The sequence below is a fragment of the Sapajus apella genome, unplaced genomic scaffold, assembly GCF_009761245.1.
Source record: "Sapajus apella isolate SASKATOON/1434 unplaced genomic scaffold, GSC_monkey_1.0 scaffold41, whole genome shotgun sequence".
Taxonomy (NCBI): domain Eukaryota; kingdom Metazoa; phylum Chordata; class Mammalia; order Primates; family Cebidae; genus Sapajus; species Sapajus apella.
Genome location: NW_022436981.1, coordinates 4,008,149 through 4,034,686, shown reverse-complemented (window position 1 = coordinate 4,034,686; position 26,538 = coordinate 4,008,149). Strand labels below are relative to the sequence as shown.

The following is a 26,538-nucleotide window of genomic DNA, read 5'->3' as shown; positions in this document are numbered from 1 at the left end:
CCTCTAGAATAATACATAAGAATCCAACTTGCGCTTTGTAATAGCTGTATACTATCTTATCATGTGGTTATATCACATTGTAATCAACTAGTCTGCCAATAATGAACATGTTTTCATAGTATTTTGCTTTTAAGGATCAAATATTAGTGATTATATTGTAAAAGGAAAATGTATCTACAGGGTTTAATCCATTTTATATATATTGGTATGTTGGTTGGCAAAAATAAAAAAAATAAATAAAACAAAAAAAAAATACCCACAAAACATGTTTCTCAAACCCTGAGACAAAGGATGCTTATTTTAAAAGATAAAAAGAGGCCAGGGGCAGTGGCTCACACCTGTAATCCCAGCACTTTGGGAGGCCCAGGCGGGCAGATCACTAGGTCAGGAGATCAATACCATTTTGGCCAACACAATGAAACCCCATCTCTACCAAAAATACAAAAATTAGCCACACGTGGCAGCAAGTGCCTGTAGTCCCAGTCCCAGTTATTTGGGAGGCTGAGGCAAGAGAATCGCTTGAACCCAGGAGGCGGAGGTTGCAGTGAGCTGAGATCGCACCACTGCGCTCCAGCCTCAGTGACAGAGCAAAGACTCCATCTCAAAAACAAACAAACAAACACACACACAAAGGAGTCAGCTGAAAAAGCGTTATTTTTCTGCAACAAGCAGGCTTTCTGTGAACTAGAGTTTATACAGGTGGACTGCTAAGCCATTACACTGCTCAGCCATGGGCATCGGGAGCTCTCAGGACAGCACCTTTAGAGAGCCCAGTTCGCTAACCCAGCCACGTCATGTTTCCATAACTTAACCCCTGGAGGGAGGGTCTGTCTGACATCTGACTGGTCCCACAGGCGAAGAGGCAGGTAACTTCTGTGGGTAGAGGATGGGGCCTGTTCAAGATGAGCATGCTCAGTCACTCTAGGTTAGATTGGCTTCTAACAGACAAGCCAAGTCATGGAATTTCAATGAATAATTTAACCTCAGCTCCAGTTTCAGCTTCAGTGTTCACTTTCAGCACCTGGCTGCCATTGTTATTTGCAAGCAGGCTCCTCCTCTGCACGAGGTATGGAAATTTGGCTAAGATTCACTGACATTTTTGGAACCCAGTAGGGCCAGATTACTATGAACAAGAGTGGAGATTTTTGCTTCTCCTAACCAGGAATTACGTGAAATCCAGATGTGCAAAGATGTACTTTTTATGAAAAAGGAAAGCTAGCTATCACTGACCAAATTCATCGGTTATAAAGGTCTTCTGATTGTTGCTGTATGGGGCCTTTATCTTGCAAAGGTTCTGAAGACCAGCCTTCTCAAACACTAAAATCACCTAGAGGTCTTGTTGAAAATGTGGGTTCCGATTCAGTAAGTGTGGGGCAGGCCTAAGAATCTGCATTTCTAATGCACTCCCAGAGGATGCTGATGTTGCAGGTCTGTGGACCTACTTTGAGCAGCAAGGCTGTAGACAACCTAGAATTTCTTCCTACCAAGGAAACTATTCCTTTTAGGGCCATTTCTGGGAGTTCAAGGGGAGAGATAAAAAGCTCTTAATAAGACTTGATTTAGATGTAAACATATTTATTTTCTTAAGGGGACTGTAGAGCTGTAGGACACTGTGTTCTAGCTGGAATTTCAATGCACTAATGAAGACTGGATATGGGAGTGGTAGGTGCCATTGTTGTATGTCATCCTTTCAAAGCACCTTTGATCCTAACAGAGAACTTGTGAAGCAGGTGGGCAGCTGTTATTATTCCCGATTACAGAGATGGAGAGAGCGTTGAGGTCAATTCAAGCCATCTTTTTTATTATTATTATTTTCTGGGTGAAAGGATAGAGAAAAGACATGTCTTGCTCAAAGCTGGTAACATAATTGCAAGTGCTATTGGGTAAAAGTCCTTGATGCCCATGTTCTACTTATGGTAAATCTGTTTATAAGCCTTGCTTCTGTTCGCCTCCTTGGTATGTCTCTGAAGCCCTGATCTTTGCATGCAGGCTACATTTTGAACAACTGGAGTAACTGTGTCTGGCCCTGAACTGTATCACAGGACTGAGAAGACAAAAGTAAAACAGGATCTGTTTTGTGACTCCGCAGAAGTAAATCATCTTGCAGAAAGGTGCATAAGAGCTAACTGGGAAGACATAAAGGAAAAGTATGCTTCTCATTTTAGCTTTGTTCATATCTTTTAATTCTTCAGCAGGCCTCTTCTCTGTGTAGAAGAGCCAGCAGAATTGCATCTAAGGTTGACTTTATAAATAAAACATGTCATCACCAAATAATGCTTACATTCTGTCCTGCTAATCATAGTTGAGACCTCAGAATTTTCTATATCATGTTTCCAGCAGCCTCCTTCAATAATTGGGAGGTGAAGTACAAGTTGCAATGCTTCTTTGCAATTCCCAAGCCTCCATCAAAAAATCATGTGAAGGGGCTGATCCTAAACATTAGATAGGATCTAGAAGACTATCCGTCACTAATGCTTGAAGGTCATCACATAACAACATCTGTTCTAAACACAGTCCAACAATAGCAGGCTTCCTTCCTTAGATAGGTCTTGTACGTGAAGGAAAGTTGTTGGTACTTTTGCTCATCCTGGCTTACGATAATAGAAATAGTTTGGTGGGGCTTGGGGTGGAGATGAGATAACCATAGTATAATTTTTCAAAAAACAAGTGCAACTATCCTGTTTGGTACCTTCAAACTAAATAAAGATACAAGCGACATGCTTTGTTGATTGTCAATGATTACCTACACTTCTCCTCCAGACCTATGGCTGGAACAATCTCTGCTAGGACTGGAAATGCATTTTCACATGGCTGATTTAAGGGATCCCCTCTGTGGATAGTAGTATTAGAATGTGGTTGCCAAAATATAGTTCTTTTTGTGCTTGTGAACTTGAATGCCCCAAGAGCATCATATCAAATTCTGAGACTTACAGAAAGGATCCAGTAGAAGAAAAGAACAATTTCTGCACCTCATTTATTTTGGAATCTACCAATGGGACAGTTTTGTATTTCTATAATGGCCACTTTCAGTTTTTTCTACTAGACATAAAGTGGAGAATTTACATTAGAGCTTTTCATAAGCAGGGATCCTTTGTGCCCAATTGACAAGTGAGCCTAAAGACAAGCAGAGAATTTAGGTCTAAGCATTATCTGGTTGCCCCTTCATTTCATAGGTAAGGGTGCAGAAGGCCAGACTGAGACCATGACTTGCGCAAGGGCACATTCATTTTGCAGAACAACTGACGGCAGTATGCAGGTCGTCTGACTCCCTCCGGTCAGGCAGAAAAGCAGGGTGGGCAATCCGTCTCTTGTAACTGCAAAGAAATTGTGAAAGAAAATATGGTAGGGCTTGGAAAAATTCCCTTTTTGAAAATAACCACTGACTCCTTCGTCTCAGGTTGTGGCTTCCTGGGTGAGGGCCTGGACTATTGTGTGTGTGTGGTATAATTACTGGGGAGGTTTACTTTTTTATGGGAGTACAATAAAGAGAACATTTCCTGCCTTAGTCTGCCATTTGAAAAAGATTTTCATTTCCCCTTTTGGCCTGGAGATTATAAAAGACAGACTCCTTTCCAATTACAACTCAGCCTGAGCTTGAACATATAACTCACCCAGAAGCAAGTTCAAATTGATTTTTTTCAAAGCTGAGAAAAAGAAATTGGGTATTCTTTTTCTGGTTTAGTTTTTGTCTGTAACTGTCAGGCTGTTTTCAAAGCTCCTTTCTAAAGCAGAAGATACAATCATCCAGGACTAACTACAGTCTTCACAGTAAGTTCTATAGGAGCTCAAAAGGAATTCGTTGGGCGGGCCCACGTGATGGGGGCACTTGGCTGGGAGGCACATTTCCTGTTGGACAGTGGCAGAGAAAGACTTTCCTCAGACCTGTGACCTTCAGTGTGCTGGTTGTGGGTGGGGAGAGGGAGGAAGGAAGGAGGAATGGGTCCAGAGGGCGGAGTGATCTTGAAGATGGCAGATGTGCTGAGTGCTTTCTGCCAGTTACTGTGCCCCCATTTTACATGCGTTATATCCTCTAATCCCCCCAATCACCCTCATGGGGAAAAGAAGGAACATGGTGAGAAGGGACAGCTACACAGCTTCCCTTCTATCCTTCCCCTGGAGCTCAGGGGCTGCAGTAGGAATGTGGCTTTCTGACTTTAACCTGAGTAAATCCTCCACAATTAAAAAAATACCTTGATGAGAACCCATACCCTACAATAACCAGACAGACTTTTTCTTCCTCTGCCTCAGCAGTTTACTCTTTTAAGGAAATAAAATGACAGATAAGCAAGGCTTAGCAGAAATGTCTCTCTGAAGATGATTTTCTGAAGGATTCAGTTCTGTTTCTCCTATCTTTCATGATTATGTCTAAATTACCACGACGATTTTGACTGAGATTTCAGTCATCTCCATTCAATAGCAAACTCCACACCCTACTGATGGTCTATGTGACCTTGGAAAAGTCATCCAAAGTCGTTGGACCTCAGCTGCCCTAGTCTGAAGGAGTTGGACAAAGCAGGAAGGGGTGGGGGGTTGGGGACAGCCTTCCAAAAAAGGATGCTTCTTCAATGGCTTTTTAAAGTAAGGTGCTGAAAATACTATGGAAAGATGCTAGAGGGAAGCTGTGAGAAGGTGGATCTCTGAAGCAGCTGGCAAAGGTGGTCACAGGTGGTTCTTTTTTATGGCCTGATTTTCCTTGCAATATAGGGTGCTGGCCCCTCCCCTGCAGACCCAGTTACCTGTGTTTTTAGGATAAAATGCTAGTCTACAAGCTCTTTCATCTTCTCAGCAAACATTTATCCATTCCATGCTGTGAGCCACCCACGGTGCTAGGAGAGAGCGCTGTAGTAGCTTGTGGAGTCTCTATTCAGCCATTAGAATTCTTAGATGCAAATAAAAGATTTAATGACTTTCACCTTCTCCTAGCTACAGTTTACGAATAGAGCTTCTTTCAAGACCATCTTTTCTAATTTATCCACTTTACAAATAACAAGATGAAGGTCCAAAGAGGAGAAATTACTTGCCCCAGATCACACAATTCTTTGTGCTCAAGCTAGGTCTGGAACGCAGGACTCTTGATTTTCTGCTTTTTATTACATTGCCCTGTTTCGCTTAAAGGGCTACCCAGGGAATTCAATTCACCATGGAACATCCTGCTTCTCCAAACATTCTTGCTATCAAAGATCTTACTGCACAAGTATAGGAAGATGTCACTATTCCAAATTCATAGCAGTCATGTTAACTGCAAAGCTAAAACATTCCTGTAGTCATCTGCCTCTAATTAATTAAAAAGAAATGTGGTGTTGTTTTTGAAGTCTTACCCTTCCAACCAGCCTTGAGGTCATTTTAAATAGAGAATTTTAAATGGAAATTCAGGCAACTTTGGAATAAGAGTGCCTGCCCTTTGGTCGGGGACACCGGTTTTGTAAGCTAGTCTTTCAGCGCTGCAGGAGTAACAAAGTTAGCAGGATCTCACGTAAGGGGTAATATGTAAAAACCTAAATGCCTGGTTTTAGGACCTCGAGGAAGCTATTGTTGCCCTTCTTCCTTCTCTCCCAGTTCTTTCATCACTTTCGGGAGGATGCTGCAGCCCCACCATTGAAGCTTCATCTCCTTACTTATATCTGGGCTGTGACAAATAAAAGTACCACAGGAGGAATAAGTGCTTAGCAGTTATCAGCAATTCATACTTAAATGTGAATGGTTTCAGAGTTGGCATTGAGAGATACAAGTGAGGAGAGGCATGCTGGCCAAGGGTGACTGAGGGGTTTAGAGACCCATGCTGGTGGAAATGGCAGATCGGGGAGACACAGAGACCCTAGAAGATGAGCATTTCACTGCCTTGTGGCTTTGATTGTAACTGGGCTGCGGTCCTCAGAATGGAGGAAGAAAGGGAACTGGAGAATTCCTGCATGGGTTTTCCTGATAGAACATGAACAAGATCTACTGCTTGCAATTCCCTGCACACCCGCTGATATGGTTTGAATGTGTGTCCCCTCCAAATCTCATTTGGAAATGTGATTCCCAGTGTTTGTGGAAGGGCCTGGTGGGAGGTGTTTGGGTTATGGGGGTGGTTCCCTCCTGAATGGCTTTGTCCTCTCTCTGTGGTAACGAGTGAGTTCTCACTCTGATAGTTCACAGGAGAGCTGTGGTTTAAAGGAGGCTGGTTTCTCCTCTCTCTCTGTCTTGCTCCTGTTTTTGCTATGGAAAGTGCCTGCTCCCATGTTGCTTTCCACCATGATCATAAACCTCCTGAGGCCCTAACCAGAAGCTGAGCAAATGCTGGCACCACACTTGCACAGCCTGCAGAACCGTGAGCCAGTTAAACCTCTTTTCAATATAAAGTACCCGCTCTCAGGTGTTTCTTTACAGCAACACAAAAACAGCCTAATATACCTGCATTGTGCAATCTAGCCTCCAGGCATGTGCTTCTGCCTGGATGGCCTTACCTACCACTTTGCCTGAATAAACTCTCTTACCTTTGAGGCTCATCTTAGGCATCATTGCTTCCTCCAAATCCTTCCCTGAACCCTTAGGTGGGCTCCTTTCTGTTCCCATTCAACCCATGCTCTACCACTACTGGACTTCAGTGATGACCTGGCCATCATTTCTTTGCCTTTTGCTGCCTCTGTTGTATAACAGCTTCTCAAGAGGGGGACCATGTCCCATTCATCACTACATCACTACATCCTCAGTCTCTGGCACCAAGCCAGCCCTTGGTGAAGATGCACATCCCACTGTGTAGATCCACCCTGCCCAAGTGGCCAAGTGCCTGCATATGGTTGAGAGTGGAAATAAAAGCCTGCTGGTACTCCACATAGCCAGGAAATCCCCAAACAGTACCTTATGAGGACTCTACGTTTTTGAAGAAGCCACGATTTTCACCACAGCTGATTAGAGGAAAGTGGCTGGAGAGAGCGAATGTGGTTGGATACATAGGCCTGTGGTTGACCACGTGAGGACTTGAGCCCAGTGGCTAGTTTCTGTACCTGATCATGACACACTCTGTCTGCCTCAGGGAAGGCCCACCTGGCAGAACTTAAGAGTTCTGTGTGGAGACGCAACCACAAAAACATCAGTGGGCGCATGAAGCTCTTGGTTTTGTTTATGGCTGCACTGACTTGAGGTTCTCCAGATGTCTTTATCCAAAATATGCTCTCCGTTCCCCTAACAACTCAAAATGGTGCACTTCCTTCAGGGCCTGTGTGAGGATGGGAGGTCTGGAAGAACTGCATAGAAATTCCAGGCGCAGTGGCTCATGCCTGTAATCCCAGTACTTTGGGAGGCCAAAGTGGGTGGATCACCTGAGGTCAGCAGTTCGAAACCAGCCTGGCCAACATGGTGGAACCCCATCTCTACTAAAAATCCAAAAAAAATAGCTGGGTGTGGTGGCGGGTGCCTGTAATCCAAGCTACTCCGGAGGCTGAGGCAGGGAGAACCACTTGAACCTGGGAAGTAGAGGTTGCAGTGAGCCGAGGTTGTACCACTGCACTCCAGCCTGGGCGACAAGAGCAAAACTCTGCCTCAAAAAAAAAAAAAAAGGAAGAAGAAGAACAGTGTACAAATGGGGTGGGAAGTAGGAGTGGGGCCAGGACGTGAAGGAGTTTCCAGTTTAGATAAGGAAAAAGGAAACAAAAAGAGGAGGGAGAGACAATGTCCAAGTGCTATGTCGGTGCTTGGTCCAGCCTGTCACACATGTCCCAAACCCAGAGACTCTGATTCTGCGTGTCTGCAGGGGGACCAGGGAGCTCATTTGTTTCTTTGCTTGTTTATTTTTTAACAAGCTCCTTTGGTCATCCTGTTGAACGTCTCCCACTGTGAGCACCACTAGGTCAGAAGTTGTCAGTCCTAACTGAACGTTACAATCACCTTGAGAACTTTGAGGGAAAAGAATTTTGATGTCTGAGCCATACCCCAGACTAATTAAATCAGAATATCTGAGCGTGGGACCTGGACATTCCAGTTTTTAAAATGCTTAGTTGAGTGGAAATTTCAAGCACTAAAAACGTATTTGTCAACATGTTATAAACTAGTAATTTTGCAAACACTTTTTTCATAAGTTCTCAGATGTACATGACCCTCATTAATAAACCTCATGACTCAGGTTTCATTTTAATGTCATAAGCTTTTCATTTGTCATATTAGACTTTGGGAGGGATGAGTGATTACTGAAGCCAACAGAGAGCTGGGATGGCAGATTTTAGGATCTCTCTAAAGTCTTTCCAGACCAGCTTATCCTATTAAGAGGCTATATTCAAAACTCAACATTCAGACAACTAGAACAGAAGGGAAGATGAGTAATAACTGAGGAATCTCAGCTATCTCACGATCCCAAACACCAACCTTGGTAGGAGTAGCAGAGCTCAGTGTCAAGATGCGCTTGTTTGGTGTGAATATTATAGGAATTGCAGGCTTATTCCTTAAATGTAGGGGAAATGGATTCATGATCAAGAGCTGAAATTAATGTCCATGGCATCTTGGATAACAAATAAAAATATGTCAAAGGAGGAAAGCAAAGCTTTTGACATTGGCCTCAGTAAGTGGAAATCATGTTTCCTCCATTAGGATGGGGATCTCCAAAGAAGGCTTAAATGAGGAGACCTGTTCTTCAAATTAAACCAATGTACAAGGGAGTTAGGCTATAGATTTGTATCGCTCTTTGGTTTCCTGTGTTTTGGTACATTTCTGAGGTGGAAGAATTCCAGCTTTCAGCTTTCCTGATCCAAGCATTGAGAGCCATAATCAGGACTGAAGAATGGGGCGACAGTACCTTAAATATTTGTGACACATTTTTCTTGATGTTGGGAGAACACAAGGATTTTAGTAAATTTCAATAGAAAACTTTCAGGAATATGTCCGAGACCTGATCCCTCAGCTTCATCCATCTATATTCCTTGGGTCCCAGCCCTTCTCATCTTTGACTCTCGAGAAAAGTGATTGGTTGGAGGGTGTTGCTTTGCACAGAAATTCAGTCATCTTGTAGAAAACAGACATGCATGTAGCTATATTGTACCAACAGGTAACCAAACATGAGTCACTTTCTCCTCTCTCCCTTCATAGTAAATTCATGACTGACCTAGTTTAGGAACACTCTCCTCTGGCCAATGAATAGTAGCTGTAGTTCTTCCTGTATTTGCTTTCCTTGTTGAATTTATTGCTACATACACAGAACACTGAACACCCAGGTATTGTTGAACTTTTGTGCCATCAAAGAGAGGTCTATTGACTCTTCACCAAGGCATAGCATTTCCTAAACAATGTGTTTAACAGCTCTTGCTAAATGTTTGTCTTCTGTGGCCATAATGATAATAGCTGTAAATGTATAAAATAAATACTATATGTTTTATACATATTGTCATCCAATTATATAACAACTCTACCACCAATTTGAAGATAAGGGACCTGAGCCTAAGTATGTATGTGAGTTGTCTGCTGAGTAACAAACCAGTCCAACACTTAGCGGTATTAAACAATGACAATATTTATTTTGTTCACAAACCTGCAGTTTGGCCAGGGCTTGGTTTAGAATGGCTAATTTTACTTCACTAGGTATCATTTGGGACACTTCAAAAGCTGGGTGCTGGAATAATCTGAAATATCATTTATTCTCTTGTCTGGTTGTTGAGGCAACCTGTCAGCTGAAAACTTAGCTGAGACTATTAGCTGGAACACTACAGAGAACCTCTTCGTGTACCCTGGGCTTCCTCACAACATGGTGGCTGGGTTCCGGGGCAAGCATCCCAAAAGAGACAGGGAGAGAGACAGGCAGAAACTGTATCACACCTCTATTACTTAATCTCAGAAGCCACACATTGTGTCACTTCTATCATATTCCATGTATCCAGGCAACCACAAAGACTTATCCTATTTTAAAAAGAAGTAAATGTGGACTCCACCTCTATCTTGAACAGTGGAAAGGTTCTGGAGGGCATATGGGATTGGAAATAGTGCTGCAGACATTTTTTTCTGCTGGTTGGTGGCAGGACAGGAATTTAAACCCAGGTCTGCATGAGTCTATACAATAGCCTTAACACTGTACCACAGTATGCTGTGAAGTTGAGGACTGAAACCTGCCTCTACTGCAATGGAATTTAGCTGTTAAATATTACACCTGGGCTAGTGCACAGAAACGGCCAAACTTAGAGGCAGAGAGTATGAACTTTGGGCTCTCCCAAGGCATGCTGCAGGTTTATAATATTAAGATATGAGAGCCGTTCTGCTTTCCCAAGATTGGTGAAATCACTTGGAAGACATACCAAGGTCATAAAACTTACATTTCTTGAGCACTTACTGGGTTCTGAGAGTAGATAAATAAAACAAATCACTGAGTCACATTCATGCTAATGGAGCATGGCAACTAGATTATTGGAAGGGCAGATCATTTAGTTTTAAAAAATAGTAATAACAAGGCATATTGTCTGACTCTTATTCATAAGAAAACCTCAAGTGTCTAGCAACTGGTGAGATATTTAATTGAAATGAGGCAAATTCTAGAATAACATATAATATTGGAGTGAGATAGGCTAGGTGGTGCGGCTAAGAAGGAAGACTTGAACCAAGCAAGCCCTACAGTCTTTCAACATTTTCCCTTGTTTTCTTTCCTTCTCTGACTCTCCTTTCTGCCTTTATTAAAAAAAAAAAAAAAAAAAAAAAGAAAGAAAAAAAAAAAAAAAAACTTAGGGTAAGTAGCATGTTTATAGGCCTAGAAGCCAGAGTAATTGCTGACTTGGGAAGGACAATCACATTCTTAGGAGTAGATAAGTTCTCCAAAGAACACCAAGCATGGAGGGGAAGAGTGGTGAGCAGAGAGGGCAAATGTCAGAAAGAGGACGGTGTCAGCAAGAAGAATAAGGGGCCACATGCAGAGCCAGTACATAATATGCAGTGCCTACTGCCAGACAAAAATGAGGGATCCTTTGCTCCAAAATTATTAAGAATTTCAGGGTAGCAACAGCAGAGTGTTAAACCAAGTGTGGGGCCCCATGAGACTGCACAGACTGCCCGCCTGTGAAGCTGGTCCCTGCCCTCTAAGAGGCACCAAATGGCAAAGGAGGCTGCAGATGGCTAAGCTTTAAGAAGAAAGGATAGTCGAAAATTTTAGCTGTAAGATAAATATCAGGTAGGATGAAGACACAAAGGAGAAAAGGAATTGATTAACCCAGGAAGAGATTGAAAGAGAACAATTTCAGAAGTTGTTAAACAGAAGCAGTGCTGGCAAGAGGTTTAAAAGAAATCTATTCATTTATTCAAATAGTGGGACATGAAAGAATAGGAAAGAAACCATGTGGGAGTAGAAAGAAGGGGCTGGAGAAGGGGCAGTGCTGTTGAGTTGGAAAGGGCAGTTCTTTCTCAGAGTGTGTGAAGCACAGAGGGTGAACATACACTCAGTGGCGGATGGACGTAAAGCTCAAGGCAGGCTGAAGACGGACACCCCCCAGCACAGTGAACACGGTGGCATTGTGCAACACACCAAGTTGTAGGCAGCCTTGGGCTCAAGCCACCATCAGACCAGGCTAGTTATGCATCAAAGGCACCACTGGACCCTGCTGGCTTAGAGGCATAAACCGAGGAGCCCGGTAAATCTGGAGCCTACAAGTCCTTTTGGGAGGGGATATGTATACAACTATATTCAATTGTTGAGAAAACCACCTAGTAAGCTAAGGTGCAGATAATAGATACTGAATTAATAGATTACCTGGATCAAGTAAAATGTTATATACTTCAGCTGTAATGGTTAATTTTATACATCAACTTGGCTGGACCATAGTGCCCAGATATTGTTAATACATTATTCTGGATGCTTCTGTGAAGGTGTTTTTTTGGATGACCTTAACCTTAAAATAAGAAAGTAAAGCAGATTGCCCTCTATAGTGTGGTTGGGCCTCAGACAACAAAAGCCTAACCCCCTCTGAAGAATAGGGAATTCTGCCAGCAGGCTGCCTTTGAACTCACACTGCAGCTCTTCCACGGGGCTCCAGTCTACTGGCCTACCCAAGCCTCCACAGCTGTGTGAGCCAATTCTGTAAAATAAATCTCTCTCTCTCTCTCCACACCCCTGCTAACATATGTTATATATAATATTATGTTATTATAATTTATTCTATAAAGATAAGATGTATATGTGTTTCTCCATATATAGCAGTTATAATAGGATATGTATATGTGTGTATATATATTTATATATATGTATATATGTACATATGTATATATGTACATATGTATATATGTACATATATATCTATACACACACACATACATACATATTGTGTTGGTTGTCTCTGGAAAACTCTGACCAATGCACCTAGAAATCTTTATATCACATCGTAGAGGTAGGTAGCAGTCCACATAGAGCTGATTCAGCCTAGATGTTCAACTTTAGCTAAATGTTGAGGATCTCTGTAGCCTCAAATGTATACCTGTTACCTGTTTCTTGAATGAAAAGTGACCTCAGTGAATTAGGCCTTTTGCGGCTTCTGAGAAAGGGAATGCTGATTTCTTCAAGGGCAGAACTCTCTATCCTCATGTGGATTACCGACCACCAAGTCCCATCCCTGCTAATTGAAGTCTTCCATGTGGTATTTAAAAAATGGTCACAATTAGGAATGTTGTCTGGCTTACACTAATTAAAAAAATGGGCAGCTGGAAATATGATGATAAAGGAAAGCTCTTTGTCTAAACAGTTTAGATGAGTTATTGTGTTTAAAGAAAGTCCTCTTCATGTGGCCTTTGCCACTTTGCCACTCTTTTCTGGAAGATGACAGCCAACATGATATGCTCAGAGCTAGGAGTCAGGAGTTAGAGCCCTGATTCTGCTATGGGAACAGGCTGTGCAACCATGGGCAATCCATTTAACCTTTGTAGGACTATTTCTTTACCAGTAAAAAGAAAGAGCTGGAGAATATCATTCCTGAGGTCAGTTACAACCGTACTGTTGTATAATTTTTACCTATACATTTAACAAAATTATTTAATCACTTGAATCCTCAGGGACAAGTTTCATGGGTGTCAGTAACAAAAAGTGAAAATGTGACGTAAATGGTGACTTAATTATCTTTCTTGAGAAAACTGAGGTTTATTTTGTAATACCTCATCCAGGACTTAACCTTGCCAGGTTTTTAAAGACGTCGAAGGTCATGAAAATCTTACATTTTGAAATAACAGACATTTAAGTCTCTGATGTGGCCTGGGTCCAATTAGGAGTGGAAAACCACACAGTAGGTTAAACAGGAGAAATTCAACATGAAGTATTAACTATGATAAAAGAGTAACCATGACTTATAAGGAAACTTATAAGGGCTGAGGGAGAGGAGCCGGGGAAGGAGAAACTCAGAAGTGGTTCAGAACTTGGCACAGAAGCTCACTAGTTTGGTCAGGCCAGAGCTGGCCAGGAGTTGCTGGGCAATCAATAGGCCATTCCCCAGAGTCCAGGCAGCGAGCAGGCAATCAGCATTGGTACAGCGTGGAGCAGGATCCAGGTGTCAGTGGGGAAGGCCTTCAGGACGCATGGGGCTTACAAAGGGAGTGACCAATCTGTGTGGACACCCTGGCCATAGGCTGGCTGGATGTAGGCTTAATGGGGACTTTGGTTTCTGTATCAAGAATGATGGAAAGGTTATTGCCAGGCAAAGGCAATGAGGTGCCAGGGGGGTTGCATGCTGTGCCTGTAGCTGGGATGGCTCTACTGCATGCCCTCACAGATATGTTGCCCACCCCCAGCCCACACCACAGTCAGCAAGAAAGCCTTTTCATCCTGCAGGGCTCCTCTAGTTCTCCCTGGTGAGAAAGGCTAACTCTGTGCTCACTTTAAAGGAGAAATGTTTAAAGAAATTCCTCCTGTTCTCACAGAGCATATATTCAAGGGTGCATTGGAGCTGTAAGGCAATAAATTGATAACTAACACATCTATCAAGCTTCAATGTCATCTGGCCACTTTCTGCAATTCCTTCTTGGATCCTCTCTGAATGATTCCTTCCACTTCTGGACTTGGGTACGTCGAGTGACTTTTGGAAAATTACCAGCTTCCCCTTCATTATCTGGAAGTCAAGTACTACATACCTGGTGTGTTCATGGAATGTCTTAAAACAATGGTTCCCCAATGTTGTTCATGGACTTCTGGGGTCCCCAAGAGGCTTTCAAGGGTTTTAAGAGGTCACACCTATTTTCAGGGTTATATCAAGATGGTATGCTTCTCTCTCTGGGATTGGCATTTTGTGGGTAAGTTTACTGGTGTTTCAGCACAAATCCAAACACTAGTATAAGTGGTAATAGCCAGTCATGCATGTTCAGGGGGTGAAAAAAAACAGCATCAATTATGAATGCCCTTGATGAAGCAGTAAAAATTATATAATGTGATTAAATCTCTACCCTTGCATACATGTCTTCTAAAGAATCTGGTTGATGAAATGGGAAATGCACATAGGCTCCTTGGCTGCATTCCAAATTATGATGCTTGTGGAAGGAAAAGCAATTGTGTGATTGAGTTGCCAGCTGAACCAGCTGCTTCCCTCAAGAAATAGTTTTTACTTGAAAGAGCAACTGGCTGACACACTGTGCTTACTCAGACTCAGTATTTGTCAGACATTTTCTAGAATATCAATCAAATGAGCTTGTCATTTCAAGGATAGCAGCTGATAGTATTTATTGCCAGTGATAAAATGCAAGTTTTTAAGAGAAAATTAGAATTTTGGAAAGCAGGTTTCTGCCACCATGAACTTGATAGCTTCCCTATACATAAACTTTTTGGATGAGATTAGCGGTCATACTAATGAATGAGATATTTGTATATTTTGTAATGAAATATATAGCATTTGGGAGATCTGCATTATACAGTGAAACAGTTTTTCTCCAGATAACAAATTTGTATCTTACAAAATGATGTAGGCAGGTAACAGATCCATTCAAAATGCAAGATAGGTGAATGGATTTTGCTGAATTTCACCGATATGGTTTCAAATTCTATTGATCTACCAATCTTTAATAAACCACCATGTGTTGAGATTCAGTATGGTATTAAAGAAGAATACCCACAATTATCTGAACAGGCTGTTAAAATACTCCTCCCTTTTCCAGTGACATAGCTTGGATTTTCTTCATATACCTCAACCAGGATAGAAGCAGTGGTTCATGCCTGTAATCCCAGCACTTTGGAGGGCAAGGCAGGTGTATCACTTGAGCCCAGGAGTTTGAGACCAGCCTGGCCAAAATGGGGAAACACACCTCTACAAAAAATATGTTTTAAAAAATTAGCTGAGCATGGTGCCATGCACTCACATAGTTCCAGCTGCTTGGGAGGCTGAGATGGGAGGATTGTTTGAGCCTGGGAGGCAGAAGTTGCAGTGAACTGAAATCGCTCCACTGTACTCCAAGACTGGGTGACAGAGCAAGGCTGTTTCAAAAACAGCAACAACCACAAAAAGCCCATATACTCCAACCAAATACCAAGAGATTAAATGTGGAAGCCAATCTATTAAGCCAGATGGTAAAGATTGTGTAAAAATATGAAACATCACCACTCTTACTAAATTTGTTTTAAGAAAATATACTTATTTTGTGTTAAGATGTTATTTATGTTAATATGTAACACATTTATTACAGCAATTATATAAATGAATAAATAAACATTTAAATGTTTTAGCTTTAACTTACAACACAGTAAATATCAATAACTATCATCCATATAAGCGAAACCTTTCTGGGATCCTCAATAATCTTTAAAAGCGTAAAAGAATTCTGAGAGTAAAAAGTTTGAGAACCATGGTCTTAAATAAATCTCCACTTTTCCACTTGAATTTATAAAATTGCAGGAAGTTATAGGTGCAATGGTTGAGGCCAAGAGGAGGTGACTTACCTAAGGTCATTCACATGGTGAAGTAGAGGCAGAGGTGGGTCTAGAACCACAGTCTCCAGCTAGCGTACTACATAAATCAGGCTAGCCACGTATGTATGCATGTAGTGTGTATGCAGGTATTTTAGGTTGATTTTCAGAATGCCAGTGAGAGCATTTTGAGATTCTCAAGCCACAAAAAGGGAGGGACATCACCCTCCTCTCAACATGCCTCCATTTAAACAGGCGCTGAATATGAAGTAAGTTTGAGGTGCCTGTGCTTGTTGCTGCTGGAGACAAATCAAATAAAGCATCAGCTATGTTTTGAGGGAACCAAGGTCATCATATATAGAGATCGCATGAAAGGAACTGTATAATAGCATACAATACGAAGTATCCAGCATATAACATATGACATGTGATTACATGATGCTACTACTACTGGTATTATCATATGGAATATTATATATGATATGATATTTTATAATAAGTTGTTATATACACTATATCTAGGAAACAGGAAGTACTTTGGGATTATAGCTGGCAATTCTGTTTATTATTTTGCTTGGGAAATTTGCCATTAGCTGTTAATATATATCATTGTCCTTTTGACACATCTCTGATTGCATTAGTTTCCAAGAGATTGCTATACACAGTATAGCTGATAGCAGCAGAAATTGCTTCTCTCACAGTTCTGGAGGCCAGAAGCTCAAAATCAAGGTGTGGGCAGAGCAAGACTCTCTCCAGAGGCTCCGAGGAAGAATCCTTCCTTGTCTCTTCCAACTTTCGGTGTCTGCCACCAATCCTTGGCATTTGTTGGCTTGTAGATACTTCGTCACTCCAATCTCTGTCTTTATCTTCACATGACTTTGTCCTCTGCATGTCTGTGTCCAAATTTCCCCCTTCTTATAAGGACACCAGTCATGTTGGGAGCCCATCCTAATCCAATATGACCTCATCTTATAGTTGATTCCACCTGCAAAGACCCTGTTGCCCAATAAGGTCCCATTCACACATTCCAGGGGGGACATGAATTTGGAGGAACATGATTCAGCCTAGGACACTGCTTTTGTGCCAGTCCCCGGCCCCCAGTGCTCAAAATCTCCCTGGAACAAAGTCTACCTGGGTTTTCCCTCACACTTTTTAGGGTATGGGGTCCAACTGAACCCCCTCTGGTTATTCTCTGTTGATGTTTCAGGTGGTTGTCACAGCTCATCACATTAACCCATGAGTTTAACAATGACTTAGGGCCACAAGTCTGTTGGATTTCGAAGGGGAATAGAGGAAGCTGGAAGAGGGACACCCAGACACTGGACATAAATGGTAGAATTCTCACACCTTTCTATTTGCCTTTGGCAATTTTTGTTTACTAAACCTGGAATCATAGTTAAATACAAGCTTAATAAGACATAATGAAAATGTAGGGAGCCATGAAGAACACCACACCCTATAATCCTGGTGTGATTGCACATGGACCAGAGGATGTCATACAATTCAACACTAGCCCTCCCAGCACTTGAGGAGAACATGTTACCTCGCTGAACCCTCAGGCTGGCTCCATGGGTGCAGCTCAGGGCACTGGATCTCTAGCTAGACCACCTGGGTTCATCCTGACTTCACCACGATGATAACCTTAGGCCAGTTATTTCACGCTCTGTGCTTCAGTTTCCACATTTGTAAGAGCTGATAATATCCCACTTCACAGGCTTCTCATGAGAAATAAATAAGTTAATAATAGATGTAAATCCTTTAGAACAATGTCTGACAATATAGACATAAGTTATTATTGTCAACTATATTATTATATGAATTTTTTTATGTAGTTGAGAATTCCACTTTTTGCTAGTTCCTTCAGTTCCCTTATCCTTCCACCACCACCACCAGAGGAAAACAGGTAACAGCATATGGATCTGACTTCTGCTTTTGTTTTGCTTTTTTTCAATTCTCCTCTTGTTACTTCCACTGTAACTGGCCCTGGGGGGAGTTTTTCCTGTGTTGGGATGTCTAAAAGTACTCAGAACATGGTACCTGTCAAGTGCTTCTTGAGAAGTTCCTGGAGAATTTACATCATAAACTCAAGTGAGCACCAAGCTATTATTAAATTGATAGCCACCTGTCTGGGTGTGTTTTATTGGTAACTGAAGCTCTGTGGGCAGGTGTGGCGCCCACACTGTGCCCTCTTACCTTTCCCATTTTATATAACAGAGTCCATGCTCTCTCAAGACTCAGGGGTGGGTCTGTTTCCAGCACTGGGGAAAAGTGAGAACTGAATAGAGAGTGGGGCTTTGGGGGTAGTTAAAAGGGAGGTAAAATAACTGTAATTTCATAGCAATTACATACAGCCAACACTGTCAAAGGTTCCAGTTTTCCATTATAAACCTGAGTCCCTGCTGGGAGCAATTTGCAAGGTAGAAATAAGCGCACAATTAGGTTCTAATGTATGAAAGAAGGCATCGCTGCCTCCCCATTTGAATGCCACAGCAAAACAAACCTCAGGGGGGAAAATAGTGTGTTGAGCTACTGGAATGCATTTGTTTTCGCCCTTTCTTTTGAAAAAGAAAAATCTCAGTAAGGCCCATTCCTGGATGTTGGTTGGATTGTTTACAGCTTTTTAGGAGTCTTCAGTACCCAGGCCCACAAATGTCCTCCCTGTCAGTGGAATCCTCTACCAGGCCACCTGTGGGGACCATGGTTTCCAGGGCAGCCAACATCAGAGTCTGGAGCAAGTGTTATTTCTTCCTCTGAGTACTTGTTGGGGGATCAATAAACCATCGGATGAAAATGAATTCTACAGAGACTGATTCCCCAAACTTTTTGCTTATTCATATGTTTGTTTGAAATTAATTCTCTGTGAAATTTATGGATCTGCAGCCCACTCAGAAGTGTAGTAAAGATAGACTTGTTTTTCAGACCTAAAAAAGTCTACTATTTTGAGGAAGGGGAAATGAAATGACAGAAGTGCAAAACACCCAATAATAATGTTGCTATTTTTATATTTATTCCTGTCTTATCCCCCAGCCCACCCTACAGAAGGCCATAAGCTCCTTGGAGGAATGGAATTTTAAATCTCCTGGGCAATTCTTACCAGTGCCTTGCACATAACTGATAGTCAATATGTATTTGTTGAATAAAAGGGTACTTTAACAAACGAATGGTTTATTGACAGAGAAAGCCAAGTACTAGCCAGCTAAGTGGTATATTGATTAAAGCATTGAGCTTCCTGACTATCCTCCATATAGGGAGATGGGATCAAAGTCTGAGATATTTGTATTCATGACGTCCATCTGGAGCAAGGACCAAGGGGTGGGGGAGGGTAGACTACAGAGGAACATATTTTGGCTAGGTAACCAAAGAAAAGCACTTCTAATTGTTAGAGCAATCCTCAGAATGAACTTCTCTGAGAGACATTAATACAAATGACTGGTCAGTGGCGATACTTAAGAAGAGACTACATGCTTACTTGGGAGTGTAGATGCTGGCATTCCAGTGTCATTTGTGTCAGACTATGTGATGCTGCAGGTCTCTTTTTACCCCGAGATGCCAGGGTTCTATGATTTCATAAAGTTGTGATTCTGCAAAATTATCAAGTTCATTTAAGCAAGTATTTATTGAGCCTTTACATGGTGCTAGCCATTGCCCTCCGTGGATATTAAAAAGACAAAGATGAATAATATCAGGCTACTGCCCTTTGAAGTTGCTGGGACATGGTTTTAGTAAGCTCTTCTCAGACCTTCATTTGGGCGTTACAATCTTACGTTCCCCTTGCTAATTGCACCTGCCTGCTCAGGACACTGGTTCTCTTCTTTCCAGGCTGGAAGTGATGGGGAAAGCATCGGCAACTGTCCTTTCTCTCAGCGCCTCTTCATGATTCTCTGGCTGAAAGGAGTCGTGTTCAATGTCACCACTGTGGATCTGAAAAGGTAAAGTGCATTGCATTAATGAGGAGTATGTTTAGCTGCACAAACAGAGAACCTTCCATGAAGGTGGGCAAAAACCTTCCATGGCTCCCAGCAGCCCCTTGATCACATTTCATTGTCCAGAACTGTGTCTCAAGGTGCAGCCTTAGCTACAAGAGAGTTTGCAAAGGCGAGCATCTCACTTGGTGCCCAGCACTTCACTGCCCTGATTAGCAATTGTTGATTAGCAAAGAAGAAGGAAGGAATGGACATTGGCTATGCAACTAAGTGTTTGAAGCACACAGATGAGCACAGACACCTAAAACTATAGGATTAGTCACTTCAGTAGTAATAAGGCCACCATCCATGGAACCCTAGCAGGATTTCAGGTGTAAGAGTCCAAGTCTTCAGGGAGTTGTGATCCAGACCCTTTCCCATGCTGTGCTCCCACCTTTAGAAGTCCTTAGTGTGACAGCTCTAGAATACAAGCCTGGATGGAGAGTTACTACTGTTCTGTTTTTAAAGTGCAGCTTAATGACTTACAAACACCAGGAGCCACACTCTTTTCACTCCTAGAGAATGTGTTCTGTTTCCTGTCTTCCACCTGTTTAAATGTGGAACAGCTCGAGGCTCACTCCCTGAGTGTTCATCTTCTGCTTCTACCTTCATCCCTGGTGAGCTTGGCATATTCTCCCTGTCATCTTTATGTGAATTATTCTATACCCAGAGCTCTGCTATCATCTAGATATTTCCACTTGGATGTTCTGTTATCATATATGTCGAATATTGTATACATCAACTTTCATCCTTTTCCTTTGAGTTAAGCTCTTCCTCAATTCCTTTTTTCTTCTATCTTCTAGCCACTGAACACTTCCTGCTCCTTTCTATTGCCACCTTCATTGTTGATCAGTAGCCGAGTCTAGAGCATTCCATTGCAGTCTCTCTTCCTTCAAACTCTCTTTTACATTCTCAAAGCCTACATTTGATTCAAGTCTCACCGCTGTCACCCCGTTGGTCTCATTGTTCTTCAAACAGGTCTTTATCCTTCCAGACTCACACATTCTCTCTCTCTTTTCTCCTCTCTGACCCATCCTTTATATGATTCTAAGGTTATTTATTCTTCCTAAAATAACGCTTTAATCAGGCCACTTTCATGCTCAAAAAACCTTTGATGCTTTCCATTGTCCATTGAATTAATGCATCCAAAGCCCCGATTTGTCCTCTCCTTCCTTCTTCCCAGCACTCTTCCTCAACGCTTCTCAGCATGACCTGTCTACTCTGTCAGGCTGTCCTACCTTCTGCTGTTATTCATCCTTCGAGCCTCCATCCCTTGGCTGAGCTGCATCCTCTGTCTAAAATAGCCCCTCTCTTCCTTCTTGTCCCTGACTCCAGGCTGAGCTTCAGCCCCATCCCCTCTGTGAGACCTTCTCATGCCCACCGCACCACAATCCCAAGCACACCTCTCAACCCAGCCTCCCTCCAGACTCACCCAGCACCTGTTGCTTATGTTGCTGTTGCCTTGTGTCATTATTTAGCGTTTCACCAAGTTATGATGTCTGTACCCCTAATGCTGTACAACCGGTGAGTGCTTTCCCATTTAAAAAAAAAATCACATCATGTATAATCCTGTGAAGAAGGTCTTACTTCTCTGTGTTATTTATACAAGGAAACTAAGATAGGTGTATTTAAATGATTCGCCGAAGGTGCCAACTAGAAATTAGAGGGCTAAAAACTCCATCTCCTTGGTTCAAATACTATGCTCTTGGTAACACATTAGTTATGAAGTTTGTTTTGTCTTTCAAATGAGACCTTAAATCCCTCAAGGGCAGACCAGGATCGTGTTTTAAGTTTCTTTGTATCTTCCATAGCAACCAGCTTTTTATAGGTCCTCAACTATCTTTCAAATAAATGAACTTGCATCCACTATGCAATTAGTGCCTGCAATAACTAAAGAAAGCAGGAGACTTCTGAAAGAGCAGCCTCTTTCCGTGGAGAATCGGAGGTGTTTGGATTGCCACGTGTGAGACAGGACTTGTATGTCTGCTGGAGATGGGAGTGGGAAAGGGAACCACCCCTGCCTGTGTGCTTCAGATGCTTCGGTTCCTCCTTCATGTGATCACATCTGGTCCAGGCAACACCCCTTTGACGTAGGCCAGGCAAGTAGTACCACTCCAGTTTTACAGATAAGAAAATTTTCTTACTGTTTCCCACCACCCTCCCCAACCCACCAACACACATTAATTTCTAAGAAAACTGATTTATTTTCCTGATACCACCCTTTAGTGACTGAATAATCTTGAACTTTTCAGAGCCTCAGTTTCCTCATCTGTACAATGAAGACAGTGTCTTTTTAATCGATAGGATTACTGTGCGGATTTATCAAGGCAGGCCATGTAAAGCATTTGCAATCAGTCCTGTACCTGGCTCACAGCAAGAACTTCATGTGTGTTGGCTATTCTTAGGACTATCACTGGGTTCATGGAGCTGGCAATCCAGCAAGGAAAAGGAGACCAATACTCCTTACCTAGTTCATAAATCAGACCTGGCAATATGTCATCCCATGCTAATGATGTAGTCTCAACTATAAATGCGGAATCAGGGTCAACAAAGAGAGAGGGCTGCAACTCTAGCTAAGCGTCGGTGGCCATAGGCAGTACTTCCCAATGTCATTTTACAGGCCCAGGAAGAAAGCCCACCACCACCAGCACCACCACAAACACAACACATTTCTGTATCTTTTAAGCCACAGAGAGGTGACCAAGAGTGCACACATTGCTGCCTTGTGTCAGCTCTAAAAACCAGGAGCAAATAAAGAATGTCCTTTCACTGTCAAAAATGAGGGACATGCACAAAGTAAACACAGAGACTACGTAAATTAGATTTTAAAAATACTTTCCGTCTCAATTGTCTGAGTTCCAAGTGCCTCAGAATGCAGCTGGAGAGTGTATGTGTTTGGGGAGTGACATGGGAGTAGCACAGTAATTGAAATTCTTCTCTTCCCCTCCCAAACTGATTACGCCAGGAATTTGTTTCATTACAGACTCCTCTATCCCCACTGTTTACTTTTTTACAGTTTCTGCGTCTAATGTTTTCCACTCCCGACTCCCACAAGAAATGTGGCATTCTCAGAGAGAGCATTTGGGGTGAATCTGATGTTCCAGCCCCATCTTGGAAGTTGCCACCACTTTCCCTCCTATTCCCTACTATTTTCTTTTTTTTTAGTGTAACCCTCCCTTTTCCCATTTTCCCCGATCTACCAACCCTTCTTCCCCTCACTTTGCTCCATTCTTGATCTTGCATTCTGACCAGCTGGCACAGACACAGAAGCACACCCCTGGGTATTCACAGGACCTACCCGTATCAAACTCAAGGCCACTTCCCGTCCCATTGCATTTGGCCTTCCTGCAGGTAGTCAGTGTGTTCCCCAGTGCACACCAGAAACGCCATTTAGCACTGCTGTGGGCTAAGGGCAGGAAGTTCAAATAATTATTCAGTTAATTAATTGTTCATTCATCCGACTGGGACTGCGTTCCAGATTTTCATCCACTTCTCCATCATCTAACCCTTTCTTTCTGGGTAATTTAGGACTTTTGGGTCTCCTCTTTCCCAGGGGGAGAAATGTACTGTTGGTTTGGTTATCTTAGATTTCTTTAAGTGTCTGACCTAGAAACCAACAGGCACACCAAAGAGCTCTCTGTCTTCTTAGGGACCAAATTTGCTGCCTATTTTATACGTATACATATATATATAAACACCAGGTAGCCTACGTGTGTGTGTGTGTGTGTGTGTGTGTGTGTGACCTGAAAGATCCTACTGGGCCCAGCAAAGTTTGCTATAAAAAGAAATAACTTTCATAAACCAAGTGCTCTATTCTAATCCCCTCAGAAAGCAGAATTTGCATTTAGTTAGAAAATACATTGTTTTTAACTTAAGATAATATTTAAGTAACCCCATAATTTTAAAAACTAGGCACAATTTCTGAATCCTAGGAGAATTTTGATGTATGTATGTTGAACAGAATTTTTAAATGTTTCAAGAAAAATAACTTCTTTCTACTAAACCTAGAAGCATCATAGTCACATTTGATGAGTAATAGTGGATGATTGAATTAAGTTAAAATACTGTAAAAGGTAGACTGTGGTGAGCATGAATACCACAGCAGTGGGGTTGCCTCCTGGCTCTCCCCACGTTCAACTGAAAGCAGAAAGCCTTCATAACTGGATTGACGTTTTTACCAATTTCAGACCAACGTTTGACTTCTAATTCTGCAGCTAAAATCACTCACTTTTAAATTTAAAATGTATGAGTTTCTGTTGTTGTTATTATTATTGCTGTTGTTATTATTATTCTGAGACTGAGTCTCACTCTGTCACCCAGGCTTGAGTGCAGAGGTGCCATCAATGGCTCACAACTGCCTCGAACTCCTGGGCTCAAGCAATCTTCCTGCTTCAATCTCCCAGGTAGTTGGGACTGCAAGCACATGCCTCCATGCTCAGCTAATTTTTTTATGGTTTTTGTAAAGATGGGGTCTCGCTATGTTGCCCAGGCTGGTCTCAAACTCCTGGGCTCAAGCGATTCTCCCCTTGTCAGCCTCCCAAAGTGGTGGGATTACAGGCATGAGTCCCTGCCAGTGGCTAAAAAATGCAGGCTTTATTCATGTAGCCATTAAAAATATGTATCTACTGAGAGCCTCCTATATGCCAGGCATGGTTCTGGGTCTTTTGCCTCATGGAGCTTGAATCATAAGACTTTCTTACTCAGCAATAGGAGGTTCTTGGTGCAGAATCCTTGATAGTAGCCAACCTGGTGTTTGTGGAGGAATAATCTTAGCAATAAGAAGACTTGTGAAACAAATGTCTTCATTTAATTGTTTTCAATCTAATAGCATATTTTCATGGCTGCCCAAAGGCCATATCAGGGGCTGTTTCATGAAAAGTATTTTGTTGAGTGTGACAAGGCCGATCGATGTTAGACATTGGTTATTAGATATTAAAATATAAATTACACACAACAGAAGCATCTAACTTGATCAGATGGCCCAAAATCTCAATTTTTTTTTGTATCTGGAGATATATATTAGAAGAAAAGTGTGATCTAATTAATTAAATTTTAAATTATGAAATTATGTGTAGTGCATTTTTGTTAGGCAGATTAGTGAAAGAGCTTTTTTTTCGAGTCTTGCTCTTGTTGCCCAGACTGGAGTGCGACGGCATTTTCTGGGATTACTACTAACTCTGCCTCCGCAGTTCAGGCAATTCTCCTGCCTCAGTCTCCCAGGTAGCTGGGATTACAGGTATGTGCCACCACACCCGGCTAATTTTGTATTTTTAGTAGAGACGGGGTTTGTCCACATTGGTCAGGCTTATCTCAAACTCCTGACCTCAGGTGATCCACCTGCCTCGGCCTCCCAATGTGCTGGGGTTACAGGTGTGAGCCACCATGCCCGACCTGAAGAGCTTTTAAAAGCAAAACCCCACCTCTACCCTGGATAATGAAAGTTTGGATCTGACTTAGATAATCTCCTGGATTCTCTCCACTTTTTCAACAGCACTCAACTCCTTCACCTTGACTTGTTCTTCTCTGGTTGACTCCACTGGACCCACTTCCAGGTCACATCACATTCTTTCAGAGCTTCCTCCAACCTCCCCTGCCCTACACCATACACCATAAATCTGTTTCCCCTGACAGACATGTTGGATAGCACAGGGAATCTAAGTTACAATCAATCTTAGGTTTCCCAGAACAGGAAGCACCCTGCTGTAAGCCAACACCTGAATCTTGCTCTCTCTCTGCAGAAAGCCAGCCGACCTGCACAACCTAGCCCCCGGCACACACCCGCCCTTCCTGACCTTCAATGGGGATGTGAAGACAGATGTCAATAAGATTGAGGAGTTCCTGGAGGAGACCTTGACCCCTGAAAAGTAAGGATCTGTTTCTTTCCGAGCTGTTGAAATGGGAAGGGTTCATGCTGGATCTACAAAGACCTGGTGTTAACTTTGAGCAGATGCATTTCCAAAGGAACCTCAGCAGTCCAGAGAATAGGACCCTCTCTTCAAAGGAGAGCTGGGACCCTCAGAGGGATGCCAATCTCAGAACAGCTCCATGAAATCCACTCAAGAGTAGATATGGCCTATGAAGCAGAGCCAGGGACTCCCACCTACACAGAGTGATTTTAGGAGCCCTGGGACACCACACCTCTCTTGCCCCAGTATGTCCCCCTCTCTCCAACTCACTTTGCTTGGAAGACCTTGAAGTGAGGGATAAGTTTCCTTCATTTCAGAACCAGAGCTGAAAGGCTGCCAGAATGAAAAGAAGTCAAGAAAGGCCAGTGACTTCGAACAACATCCAGGGTCTTATACCTGACCAAATCTGGCCTGACTCCACAATTAAACAGAGGGAAAAACTAACTGAAAGCAGCTCCTGTTTTGTAAACAGTTTCAGGGAGCATATAGACCAGAGAGCTCTAAGTTTTTGTTGGGTGACATGTCGCTACTGTTAGAAAAGAGCAGTTAAAAAGAAGACTGATCACTTCTAAAATTTCCTAAAGCTAGACCTGTTCATTAAAGAATACTGCGATCAGGGATTAAAATAATCACAATTTTTGAAAAACGCTAGAAAAATAATACTACATATAGAGTGAGGCATGGACTTTATCCTGTACGGTACTATCCTGTGGTGAATTCCGTGGGGTATCTGGAAAGGGATTAAGCACAGGAGGTGGGGAGTCCTTTTTAAGACCTACTTTAGAGGTTGAGGGAAGCCGGTATCCTAGAGGACCATGAAGCTGGAGTTAGAGGGATTAATTTCGGGGAGCCGCTGGTG

The 26,538-nt window shown here is 42.4% G+C and overlaps 1 protein-coding gene across 2 annotated transcripts in view; it reads left to right on the top strand.

Annotated features, from left to right (window-relative positions):
* Positions 1-26,538, top strand: part of CLIC5 (chloride intracellular channel 5) — a 113,145-nt gene that overhangs the window by 38,326 nt on the left and 48,281 nt on the right. For both annotated transcript variants that reach the window (XM_032299589.1, XM_032299590.1), the window contains exons 2-3: positions 19,631-19,740; positions 25,512-25,637. In XM_032299589.1, the coding sequence (XP_032155480.1) occupies positions 19,631-19,740; positions 25,512-25,637 (236 nt within the window). The remainder of the gene's footprint in view (positions 1-19,630; positions 19,741-25,511; positions 25,638-26,538) is intronic.